The sequence below is a fragment of the Carassius gibelio genome, chromosome A16 (assembly GCF_023724105.1).
Source record: "Carassius gibelio isolate Cgi1373 ecotype wild population from Czech Republic chromosome A16, carGib1.2-hapl.c, whole genome shotgun sequence".
NCBI classification, from domain to species: Eukaryota; Metazoa; Chordata; class Actinopteri; order Cypriniformes; family Cyprinidae; genus Carassius; species Carassius gibelio.
In genome coordinates, this window is record NC_068386.1 from 5,873,049 (window position 1) to 5,885,858 (window position 12,810).

At 34.3% G+C, this 12,810-nt stretch overlaps 1 protein-coding gene and 1 long non-coding RNA gene across 5 annotated transcripts in view; one reads left to right on the top strand and one right to left on the bottom strand.

Annotated features, from left to right (window-relative positions):
* Positions 1-2,347: 2,347 nt before the first annotated feature.
* The window catches only part of scn1ba (sodium channel, voltage-gated, type I, beta a), a 13,870-nt gene continuing 3,407 nt past the window's right edge, over positions 2,348-12,810 (bottom strand). The window contains exons 2-7 of one of the 4 annotated variants that reach the window (XM_052618047.1): positions 7,423-7,520; positions 6,791-6,957; positions 5,091-5,328; positions 3,550-3,691; positions 2,585-2,656; positions 2,348-2,494 (exon numbers count right to left, since the gene is read on the bottom strand). In XM_052618047.1, coding sequence (XP_052474007.1) covers positions 2,590-2,656; positions 3,550-3,691; positions 5,091-5,328; positions 6,791-6,865 — 522 coding nt within the window. In that variant the 5' untranslated portion in view covers positions 6,866-6,957; positions 7,423-7,520 and the 3' untranslated portion in view covers positions 2,348-2,494; positions 2,585-2,589. Of the gene's footprint in view, positions 2,495-2,584; positions 2,657-3,549; positions 3,692-5,090; positions 5,329-6,790; positions 6,958-7,422; positions 11,112-12,810 lie in introns of those variants that run through there. The other 3 variants (XM_052618046.1, XM_052618044.1, XM_052618045.1) reach the window with 3 other exon arrangements.
* On the top strand, positions 2,650-4,243 carry LOC128030437 (uncharacterized). The gene is made up of 3 exons (XR_008187898.1): positions 2,650-3,356; positions 3,457-3,697; positions 3,862-4,243. It is a non-coding gene; the product is annotated as an uncharacterized LOC128030437 (long non-coding RNA).

Here is a 12,810-nt window from a genome sequence, read left to right on the forward strand (position 1 = left end):
TGACCAATGTCCAGTGTCCTATTTTTTTTAATTATTATTATTATTTACATTTTACTCAGCCCAAACTTTTGAAATGGCAGTGTATCATGATCTCCCCCATAAAAAAAAAGGTAAGCAGCAAGATAAAATAAAAAAGTTTATATAATAAAAATTAAGAGAGGTTTCTTGGCTCTTATCAGCATATTAGATTGATTTCTGAAGGATCATGTGACGCTGAAGACTGGTGTAAAGATGCTGAAAATTCAGCTTTGGCAGCAGAGGAATAAATTACATTTTAAAATTGATTTTAATAACAAATCTTCTTGATCTTCCTGAATTGTATCAGTTTCTCGGTTTGATAGAACTCTTTAATCTTTTGATAAAATCAATGCATGCAGGTCAAGAGAGGAAAGATTCAGAAAAACACGTCAGCTTTTTAAACAGATTTTATTATGTACTATCTTGTCCATGATTTATTTGGCAAGCAACATGTTCACTTCAACATGAGACTGATGATGGAATTGTCAGGTCTTTGTGTTGATACTGTACAGATTCCCACAGAGGTGCGGACATTGTCAGATAGTGACGATATTCTGTGACATCTAAGTGTTTGGACGATACCATCGATGTTGTAGTCATCACAGCACTAAAAGCAGCGAATGAAACGCATCCTGTGTTACAACTGCGGCAGTGTTCATGACGGTATTCATAAAAGCGTATTTAAAAGCATGCAGTAGAAATCTACCTATTCAACAACCACCGAATGAAAGATATAAAAAGTAAGAAAACCAGAGCAGGGAAGTCTCAAGAATGTTCATTCATGCATAAAGGCAGTGAGACTTTGGCAGTGTTGTGCTGCCCTCTGTAGTCACTACCAGACATTGGCTACTGAGAGGGAGAGGAAAGACTGGAAGCTTGTGATTGAACACAACTGATTCCTGCTTTCTCGTTCCGGATCTTTAGAAATGATCAGACACGAAGAGCCAGAGGCTTACACATCGTTCCTACAGGAGGCACACTTTAAACTTGAAGTCATTCTCAATCGATTTCATGCAGCCCTTGATTATCTTGTCAGCAAAGACGAAAAGAACAGGGGAGGAACTGTGAGGCAAACATGAGAAATGATCCTCTACGGCACATTGTTAATAATATACTTCTCACAATAGTTTCGGAGGCTTTGAATCTCACACAACAATGCACTTTTCTGACGCATATGATATTAACATATATGTGACATTCATTTGTTTCTCTGTTGTTTCTTTTAAGAGAATGATTCGAATAGCTTTACACGCTACTAACAATGTCTTTTTTTCTTCTTTTTTTTCAGAACAGATATTTTTTGCTATATAATGCTAAAAATCTTTCATATTTAATACCAAGTAGGTATACCCTAAATATAGGGAGCTGGTCGTGATGTTTTGTAGATGCAATGACAATTTGAGTGAGCTGTTAGCCTACTTATCAGTGAGAACATTTCTGGTTAGAGAGTTAGTTCTGGTTCAGATCCTCTGTACCTGACCAGTGCAGTTTTCAGACAGGAAGCTCTTCTTGTAAATGTGCGTTAATAGTTGTCTGCATTCGCTATGTAAGGCTAATCACAGTCTCCAGCAGCCAAACACGAGATGTTACGATTTCTCTATATGTTAGAGGTGTAACGGCACACAAATATCACGGTTCGGTATGTACCTCAGTTTTGAAGACATGATGTCATGAGCAATTTTACTTAAATTAAAGCTCTCTTTATATATATATATATATATATATATATATATATATATATATATATATATATATATATATATATATATATATATAAACAGTGCTTTAATGAACAACACACCTGACAGTATAGCTCCTTTAAAGCTCTTATTTTTAAGAATTTTCGTTACAAATATGTGTGCCGTTACACTCCTAATATATAAGCTATAACTAATTTTATATTTTATATATTCTATTTCTTAATATGTATTTTGATCTTTAAATAATAAGATAAATAGATACGTTTTCACAATCTATTTGACAGTTCTTAAGTTTTTTTTTGTGTGTTTGTGTGTGTGTCTGGCTCAGTAAATATGCTAGTGATTATTATACACATTTCAATATGTTGTGATGACCTCTAGCTCAGTAGATATACTGTTGTGACAGTTTTATCGCATGCACAGCGGAGTTTTCATTATGTGGAAACAGCAAAGAGATGTTAAAAGATCAAACACGTATGTACAAGTGATGTTCTGTTAAGTGTTACAGCTTCATGCTTGAACCAATGAATGCATCAATAATTCGTTAACCTCAAAGTTGTCATCTAGAGCCTTAAAACAAAACATTTCCCTTTATGTAATGTGTGACTGTGTGTTTCCCCGATGGTTTAGAACGGTGGGTCTGTCACAGTCGTACACAAAGGTCAAAACAGCAGCCCTGTGCGTTCACAGAGAGCCGGTGAGGGTGATGGAGGAGGCCATTGGTGATGCTGTGATGGACCGAGCATCAAGCTTTTGGCTTGAGACTTTTTTTGGACCTGAAATGAAACAAAAGGCAGATTATTAAGATGACATGTAATTCAGAAAACTCTGTGTGTGGCCATAATAGTTACATTTAACTAACCCACCTGCGTTATTCTGCCACCGTTACACCTGCACAATTATCTTTGCTCTCCGAGGTTATAGCTAAATATTCCGCCCTAAGAGAACGGATGGAGGGAAAGAAAGGCAGAAGGGACAGAAAAGGCAATGAAAAAAAGAACAGCAATGAGAACTTGAAAGGTTTTGAGAACAGCTGCTTGCAGAAAATTATAGATCCATTTAAGATTAAGGGAAATATAGTTTGGAAGGAAGAAAAGCAGTGAAACTAGAGGTGGAAAAGTAAAAATTTTTTTTTTTTTACCATAAAATTTATGGTATAAGGTGAATGGTTATTAGCCGAAACAAGCTTTTCACTTCACAAGATTTTAATTAATGGACTGGAGTCTTGTGGATTATTGTGATGTTTTTATCAGCTGTTTGGCCTCTCATTCTGACGGCACCCATTCACTGCAGAGGATCCATTGGTGAGTAAGTGATGTAATGCTAAAAATCTCCAAATCTGTTTCGATGAAGAAACTCATCGGTACATTTTCAGTAAGTTTTCATTTTTGGGTGAACGTTTCCTTTAAAAACAATGGTTTTCTCAGCATTACCACAGAAGCACCTTTCAGAGAAACATTCTAAAAATAATTTTTTTTTTTTTTTTTTTTTAGGTGTGAGGAACATTTAAAAAAACTAAAGAGCATTTTTCCATTATGAAGAATCTTTTATGGAATGGAAAGCCTCCACGGATGATAAATGCTCTTCATTGAACCATTGATGCCAATAAACAACTTTTATTTATAAGCTATATGCAAAGTTATCAAAATGAACTTTTACCACATAAACTCTTGTCTGTTTAGCGTGGTATACAAATACCCCCTTAAATATGTTTCGTCCATATTTCCTGTTTTAATAGTACATCCCTAAAGGTCCTTAATAAGGCAGACAGGTGTTTGTTATTAAGAGAAATGAAGTCTGTGGAAAATGGAAATGTGAAGACATCACTCACTCGCTCTCTCTCAGAGCTTCCTCTCCAGCTGCTGCAATCTTCCTGTAACAGTAGACCATCTCCACCAACAGCCACAACTGCAGACCAATAATGGACACGTACATCATGATCTCGGATAAGATGGACGCCATGCCTCGTGTAGCTGGGGGTGAGTGAGAAAAAATTCAAATTCAGTTCAGAAATCTATATTAGGCTTTTCTATAACTTTCACAGTTTTATATATTATCAACTCCTAATCTGATTACTTTAGATTTTTTTTTTTTTTTTATCAAAAATGCCTGTGAAGTATCTAGACGTACTGTATTTGTGCAGGTTTCAGCACTGTCAGTATTATGTAAGATCTCATCATTTACATCAGTGCTGATGTGGGCCTGACTCAGCCTCTGACAGGAAGTTAAAGACACTAGTTGAACAATCCCTGTCAGCATACATGACACGATGGCTTCGTCCAAGTGGACAGACATTTTCTTACATGGACATGTGACCTGTCAGATTCCTCAGAAGCTGATTGTGAAAAATTACAATTTGATTTGATGATTGTCTGTCTATTTTACATTGTATTAAAAAAGGAAAAATGTTTGTCCAAAATACTCTACATCATCTAGATTTTCCCCTATAAAACACAAAACTAGATATGTTGCTGAATGAATTGCCTTGTGATCACTGGCTTTAAAACTTGGTCTAAAATAGTTTTTGTAATGTATGCATGTATATATATATATATATATATATATATATATATATATATATATATATATATATATATATATATATATATATATATATATATATATATAATATTTCTATTTAGATTTAGTTTATATTTATTTATTTTAATTTTTCATAGTTTTAGTAGCTTTATTTAGAACATATTTTATATTAGATAGTTGCCATGGCTAATTTTGTTTCATTTTTCATTTAATAATTATATTTGATTGTATTTTAGCTTTATTTCAATGATCAAATATTATATTTAATAGACTTAGTTTTTGTTTTATTTAACCATAACAACACTGCTGATTACTTGACTAATAGGACTTTATTTTATACATTTTTTTTTTTTTTTAATTTACTTTTATTTATTCTGTTGTCCTGTACATTTTCTATTTTTCTGAGCATATGTAGTTTTTTTCTTTGTCATGTTTTTTTCTTGCTTTATCTTTTTTATCTTGAGAAAAAGCTCAAGGGGGTAAAAAGTATAATGTTGCATCAATTCACATTAGAAATATTGTAAAAAAATAAATAAATATGTAAATAACTCTGGGCAAATAAATGATGCATTAGATTTCAAACAGATAAGCATTTGTGAGTCAAAGACTAATCACAACACTCTGCCTTCATGGCTGTGTAAAGGCAATGACAGTGTCCTTGGTTCTGACATTTCATTGTCTCATCTTTCTTTATGGACACACCCTTGAGTTCCTTGATTATCTTGTCAGGCTAATGATGCTGTCACATCCTTTCTTTGATTTGTGTCTGCTTGCATTAGTTTCCTCTCATGTAAATTTCCTTATTCCCACTGTCTGTTTTAATGAACATACCTTTGCCTACTACGTTGATGGAGATAAATTTGGTGGCATTGGTGCGGTACTCGTAATTGGGAAATACAAGTGTGCGGTCAAAGAAACATCGATAGGTGCCGGTGTCATTGAAGGTGACGTTAAGGATGTAAATTGAGCCGTCCTGCACATCTTCAGTTTTTTTACTGCCGTTCCAGGCTAGGCGTTCATCGAAGCGGTCGTCCATTATGTAGCCTGTCAAGTCTGCATAACTGTAGATCTAAATTGTAAGAGAAAAGAGCTCTTATTAGCTTGTGAGACTGCCAGGACAAATAACCAGTGTGAAGGACACAGGATCTATTCAGCATCCAAAACAGCCATTTTTAAATTCTCCAGTATTTTGTGTCTCTAAAAACAGCTGTTAAAAAGGCACAAGGTCAGTGGTTGACTGTTGTATTTGTCTGTTTTATAGTGATGTTTCATTCAATTTGAAATAACCTTATTATGAACATCGAGTTGTCTCAATGAGGGATTCGTTCATTGACCGCGTATACTTAACTACATACAGTTAATAAAACATAAAGTTTGGTTTTTTTGTAAGATTATGAGCATGGAACCCACAGACTCAAGAGAGACTCGAAATTAACATTTAACATTTTAATTATATTCTGCTGCTGAAATGAATGAAATAACTTGTTCATTTTGATGAACGAGATTCAAAGATCAAAGAGTTAGTAAAATTGCTTGAAATTCCCATCACTAATATTGTACTCTACACTTCAGAAGAGCTCCATTGGGTTAAACGGATAGATTACCTAGAAATGGAAATTCTGCCATTTACACACCTGCAAGTTGTTTCAAACTTTCTTTCTACTGTGAAATACAATCACAGATATTTGTCAACTGTCTGTTACCAATATATTTAAAAAAAAAAAAATCTTCTTTTGTGATCAACAGAAAAAGAAACTCATACAAGTAAATGATTATAGAATTTTTATTTTGGTAAAACTTTTCCTTTAATGGTTGTGGACAAGCTTTTACAAAGTCATGTAAAGTAAAATATATATTTTTATATAATATTTTAAATGAAAAAAATAATAAAAACAATATATTAATATAGTAAAAATAATCAATAAAAAAGCGAGTTATGATCTTTTCTGAAACCTCACTTTGGTGTAGGATTTACTTGCAGTATATATAAGTTATGATAATTTAAATCATTTTCACACAGTAAATTGCTAGTAAATTCCACAAATATTTACAAAAACAAAAGACTGAAATTGTATTTTCTTGTAATATGTAGTCCAGTTATCTTTATTTATTTGCTTTGCATTACTTTTAATATGCCAATAATCTCACATTTTTAATGAAACTGTTTATATTAAGCAATTGTATAAGTAGCATCTAATTGTTTTATGGCAAAGGATTTAAACTGTCTTTCTCATAAAGTGTCAGCAGATTCTGCTCAGAAATGTTCCTTGCTGAAAATGGTGAAAATGCATGATCTTGGCTTTGCATTAAAAATGCAACCGCTTCAGATCTGCTTTGGGTATTAGAATGTATATATTTGTATTTTTTGTATTTTTATTTTTTATTTTGTGCATTTCACTCAGGCACACTAGTGTACTATAGCTCTTGAAAAAAAAAGGGGTTTGAAAAAGCAACTGCACAATGCAATTAATTTAGGCAATGCATGGTGTGCAGCTCATGCTGTAATGCCTGGTCTTTGGTCACATACTCACGTGTGTAAATTCACTCTCGCCTTTGGCCATGAACCACCAGTCCACTGTAGCAGAGGCCGGTACTTCTCCTCTCATCTTGCATGAGATGCAGCCTAATTTGAAGCCTTGACCCAACACCGCCTCTGTGTCGGAGTCCACCTCCACACATGCCCCATTGCAGAACCAAGCTACAGGAAGAACAAAACATTAAGTGACAGAAACACAGACACATCTGCTTGACCTCATAAAACACTTTAAGTCTTAATAATGCCAGCGTTTTTTTTTTTTTTTTTTTACTGACAGGCATTAGTATGTCTAAATCTTCTCTTTTCAATCATTTTTTGCATGCGTTCCCATTTTTTGGGAATTATGCATGCTGGCTTTTTTAGTTCAATGCAGAGCAATTTCTTGCAAGCTTTATTTCCACTCATGAAAACTGACTGTGCATTAAAATAGTTCAAATTATCTGTGATCTCAGAGCACAGTATTTGCTTCTTTTTTTTTTGTCCTAACAGAAAAAAAAGTTTTGAGGGGAAATAAATTGTTAGCGGTGAGTTACGATCCTTTTTTCGAGTCATTAATCTATTTTCATATATAGATGCAAGTCACTATATATGCCAGGAAGTCGCATAAACTAGCAAAAAATAACACACCTGATATTCCAAGTATCTCTCTCTCACACTTCACCCTGCAGTTTCCACAGAGACATCTGCATCGCTCTCAACCAATGCTCTTTTTGTAATTCTGACCTCTGGAGAAGTATTTATATATGTGCAATGAGATGAGGGACAGGAAACATTGCACACACATCAATCACAGCTACAGATTTACAATATTAACTAGTCGTCCTGCCAGACTTTCTGCGATTAAAATTTTTTTTAATGGGCATCTCTTCACACTGTTATATTCAGGAAAACAACATTTACAATTTGCTTATGATGGCTGAGAGGAAAGGAGGGAGGAGAAAAAAAAAGAGAGAGAAAGAGGGAGACAGAGTTAAACGTTTTCAGTGTTACATCCATCACATCACTGATCATCATTGACAGATTATTGATTTATTGGCTTCTGATTGGCTGCGGAGAGGAAGAAGAAGGATAGATTGGGGAGGAAAGACAATTATCATAGATATCCTACAGATTCAGAGGAAAGGGGAGGAAGGTATAAACACATATTGACACACTCTTCACAACAAGCAAAGCCAATTTGAATTTGGCATTATGAAAAAGTTAGTTTTGAATGTTTTCTGGGCATTCTGAAAGTAGTAACATTTAAAAATAGTTAAAGAATCCAATTAAAATGTTTCAGAAAAAACATTAGAACATTCCCTGTTACTTGGCCATTTATAAGAGTTTTTAACCTATTATTGTTTTTTCTGATTAACTGCGCAATAGAATGTTTTCTTTCTTTTGACGTGCATACAAGTGTAGTGCTTATAGGAAAAGAAAAATGTAGAATGAGGACTTTGCATTGGTTGATGATTAGATTTTGAGGTTTGAGCATTACACTCAATAGTGAATGTGTGCTTGCAGTCGATTGCAAAAAAAGGTAGAGGTTTAAGCATGACATGCATTTACAAACAGATGAAAGGTGAATTTTTGATTTCATGCTGGCTTTAGATGACAGCAAAAAAGATCTGGGGATTCTTAGGAATCGAAATAGGCAAATGCATCAAAGAAAACTATAAGGTGTGGGATGGAAGGAGACATTGCCTTTTAAAAGCACAGGAGGGACAGTATATGCACAATAAGCTGACCTCAGACCTGTCAAAAATTCCCCTCTACACTTCTGTCAGTGTCCCTGCAGCAGAAGGGAGTTATTATATAACCCCTTTTTACAGAGATTACATTATGCAACTTATTCCAGATTAGACTGCACAATGGCCCCTTTATACTGAGACTAAATTAATGCATTAAAGAGTTGACTTAAGCGCATTTAACAACTCCTTCATGATATATTTTGGACGGAAATGTGAGAGACCTACACTTTTGCAAATACTTTTACCCATAGCAATTTTGCATTCAAGGAAACATTTGATCAGTTCATGATTTCCTGGGAATTGAACCCGTGACCTTGGTGTTGTTTGCTCTGCTGTGGTGCAATGAGACGCACAAACATAAAGAAGAAAAAGCCTTTTGAGAGCTGTTTCAGGCTTTCTACATGAAAACAAGCAGCTGGGGACAACGTTTCCATGCCAGCCAGCAGTCTTAAACTGTATAGCGCTGACATATACAATCTGGCCTCTTGGGAAATGGCAAAGATCTGTGAAAAACACTGAGCTCCAGGGTAGAGACTTTCCTTAGAAACAAGGGCTCTTTGATACATCGCCCAATATGTGATATCATTTTAGTCACTGTGGTCTAACAATTGTCCTGTTGTTCTCACACGTTATCTAATCTCTAAAATGAATCCACAATGAGCGATTCAATTGATAACACAATGGTCAAAGATAAATGGCAAACAGCAGTGATATTTCCCCAGGCGACTAGGATCTAATGACAAAGCCAGTTTTTTTTTTAGCAATAAGAATTTTCTCCACATCCATTCTAAAAACTGGGATGACATGTGGACTGCGCTGCAGTTTCTCTTTTGCTCATGCAATTGTCATTTCCTCATCTTCTCAATGTAACTGATTTGAGCTTTAAATATTAAACCAGTGAGAGACATCATTCATACATTATGTCCTTGTGTGCCCTTGCCCGGATTTAGCAATTCACATTCTCTTCACCCTCCCCCACCGTCTCATCCTCTTTCTGACACGCACACACACACACACATTCAGACACACCTTTTCTCACACACACGTCAGATATCCACAGTGCCAGACCCGTGCATGCACAAAACCTGCGTCACGGCCTTCAGAAAGAGCATGACAGTGCTACACTGTAAAATATAAATAAAAGTATGAATGTTACCAGGACAATTACCTGTACGTTTTTCTGACATTTCCTTCAACTCTAAAAGTGAAAATTTACTGAAGATTTACATCAACTTCTGTACCATTAACAGACAATCTGTTATGCAGAAATGACTAATTTATTACTAAAATTATAGCATAACCTTAATAGCAAAAAAAATATATCCATCACAATATATAAAAACTGAACATGGTTTATTTTTACCTCATATAAACATTCTTAGAAATGCATTCAATGGTTTTTGTTTGCCTTAAACAGGTTCAGACAAAAATATTATACTATGATATCAATTAATTTAACAACGTGCAATGCACCATTAAAAATACTTGTACTGTGGAAGACTTTTTAAATTTAATCAGCAACATTTCAAATTTCAAAAAGTAAACTTGAGCAGGTACTCCTATAATATTGGTGTTTTGTTTTTTTAAATGGTGCTCACAATAGTGCTTTTTCTTATTTTAAGTTCATTAAACTATCAGTTGCTATCCCAAATAATTTCCTGTTTAAACATTGTTTGTAAAATCCTAAACTAACATTTCCAATGATCTCCAATTGCATCATGTGAGCTTGCCAGCTCATAAATGAGTACTTGAATTATTTTAAACTAAATAAACAGCAACTTATCAAAATGCTTTAGTCACTTTTTGTGATGGGTTTTGTCTCAACGACATGACGGTGTTAAGGGGCATAACACACATGAGGCATTCGGCCAATCACAACACAGTGGAAATCTGGCCAATCAGAGCCCACTTTGCTTTTCAGAGCAATTAGCTTTATGAAAATTTACGGGTTTCAGAAACACATTGCAGTGCGATCAGCGTGAATAATGACACCTGCTCTTGCACTGTTTTCCTGCCGATATCTGAAATATCGATAAACACCTGTAAAGACTACAGACTGCTGATTCTGCTGAACATCTGCATAAAATACAAAGACCTAGCTCCTCATTGGTCTGCCTGTTTCTAGGCCTCTGTTTTTAACCTGTCTTAAATTATTTATAGCCATCTTCCGTCTCCCCAAGCCTTTCTAGGTTGTTTAAATAGGTCTAATCAGCAAAATAGCCATCCTGTCTGCTAATGCTCAGTGGTGATGAGGTCTTGACAGTTGGTCAGTAGATCCATTATAGACTGCTTGATCAGCAAGACATGCTTGTTAAAGGAATAGTTCACCCAAAAATGAAAATTCAGTCAGAAAGCTCTCATATTTCATCAAAAATATATTAATTTGTGTCTTAGGTATTTAGAATGGCATGAGGGTGAGTAATTAGTTACACATTTTTTGGATGAACTATCCCTTTAAACGATATATTATAATACATTTGCCATTTTTTAAATCATATGTTTTTAAGCATTATTTGCGCATACTTAAGGAATTTTGCTCATTGGGATCCACTGATATTAAAATGAAAATGTTGGTTGAAATGCAATTTAAAATATTATAAACTTCAGATATAAATTCCATTAATAAAAAAAACTTCAATAAAATTATATACTATTTTGTCTATTATATTTATATATCCACATTTGTTTTATTTATTTATCTATTTTATTGTTGTACATTAGGATTTTCATTAACAAAATAAATTAATAAATGAATTAATACAAATGAACTTTATTAAATTTCTATACAGTTTTGTTTGATTAACATGATAAAAAAATGATATCAATTAAAATTAATTATCTTAAATTCGAAATAATTATTTAAGTCAATTAATTATCATGACATGTACAGAATGAAAATCTGTATTCATTCTGATATTTGCTCACATTTACATTTATCAGTGTTATTAAATTATTAGTGTCTTCATACTTTAACTTTAAGAGAGTGTTCCTTTAGAACCACTAAACCCTCGCTGCCAGCTGATCATCAGTGTCCAGCACACACCTAACACACTTACATTGACCTCCACAGCATTGTCCATCTCCAATCCAGACGGTCTAATCTTACACTGATTACGGCACTCCTGGAGTACAGTGTTTAGAGCAGGATATGATTACAGCTGTTAAACAGTCGGTGCAAATGTGATCACAGTAGGTGTCTGCTGAGATTGGTGGAGTCTCACAGTGTGAGCAGCACACGGAGACTGTGATAATGTCAGGTCCAGATTCCTGTTAGTCTTCATTTAAACTCTCCGGATGCTGTAACACAGTACAACACTAAATAGTGGAATCCAGAGCAACATAAGATATCCACTATGAGACTGCACTTATCTTTGTCGATAATAGAAATGCTCTTTAGTACTGTTGTTTAATAAATTACTCTAAGATGTTAAATGGACATCATCTTTGTGAGGTTGCTTAAGTGCACAGGCACTTTACCAACTCTTATAATGTAAGTGCTACAATTTTATTCAAAAGTTTGGAGTTAATGTTTTTGTAAGAAGTCTCTTATGCTCACTAAGTCTACATTTATTTGATCAAGTACTGTAAAACACTAATACTGTAATATATTAATAATATTTAAAATATTTTCTATTCTAAGTAAAAAAATAAAAATAAAATAAAACATTATGTGATTTATTCCTGTGATGGCAAAGCTGAATATTCAGCAGGCATTACTCCAGTTTTTTTTTTATTATTATTATTATGCTTTTTTATTTTTATTTTTTTCTATCGTTTTTGGAGCTTGAAAGACATGGTCCCTTGAATGGAGCTTGAAAGACTAAATATTCCTTACAAATATTCTTTATAACAAGAACAACAGAAGTGTACATTTTGGGTTGACTGTTCCTTTAAGGCTCAGCAATGGCAAGCAGAAGGTCATGACAAGCCAGTACCATTGTGCCCTTGAAAGGCATTTAACCTCAGGATGCTCCGGTGGGAATGTCACTGTAATACATGTTTGATGCCATTATATGGTGACATTGCCATTCAATTCCAGAAACAATTAACATCGGCCATAATCGTGTGGCAATTCTGTTTAATCAGATACTAGAGTCTGTATAATACCCAGCAGAAGCAGATCCCAGTCAACCACAGGGGACTTTCTTTCTGTCTCTCACGCCTTCAATCTCACACATTTTCTCTTATTTTTCTGTCCATCTGCCCATGCTCACTGCTCTGTTTAAATAAAATCGGTTCCTTAAAGCCCCTTAAAGTGATCCTGAGAGATGACTTACTGTACCAA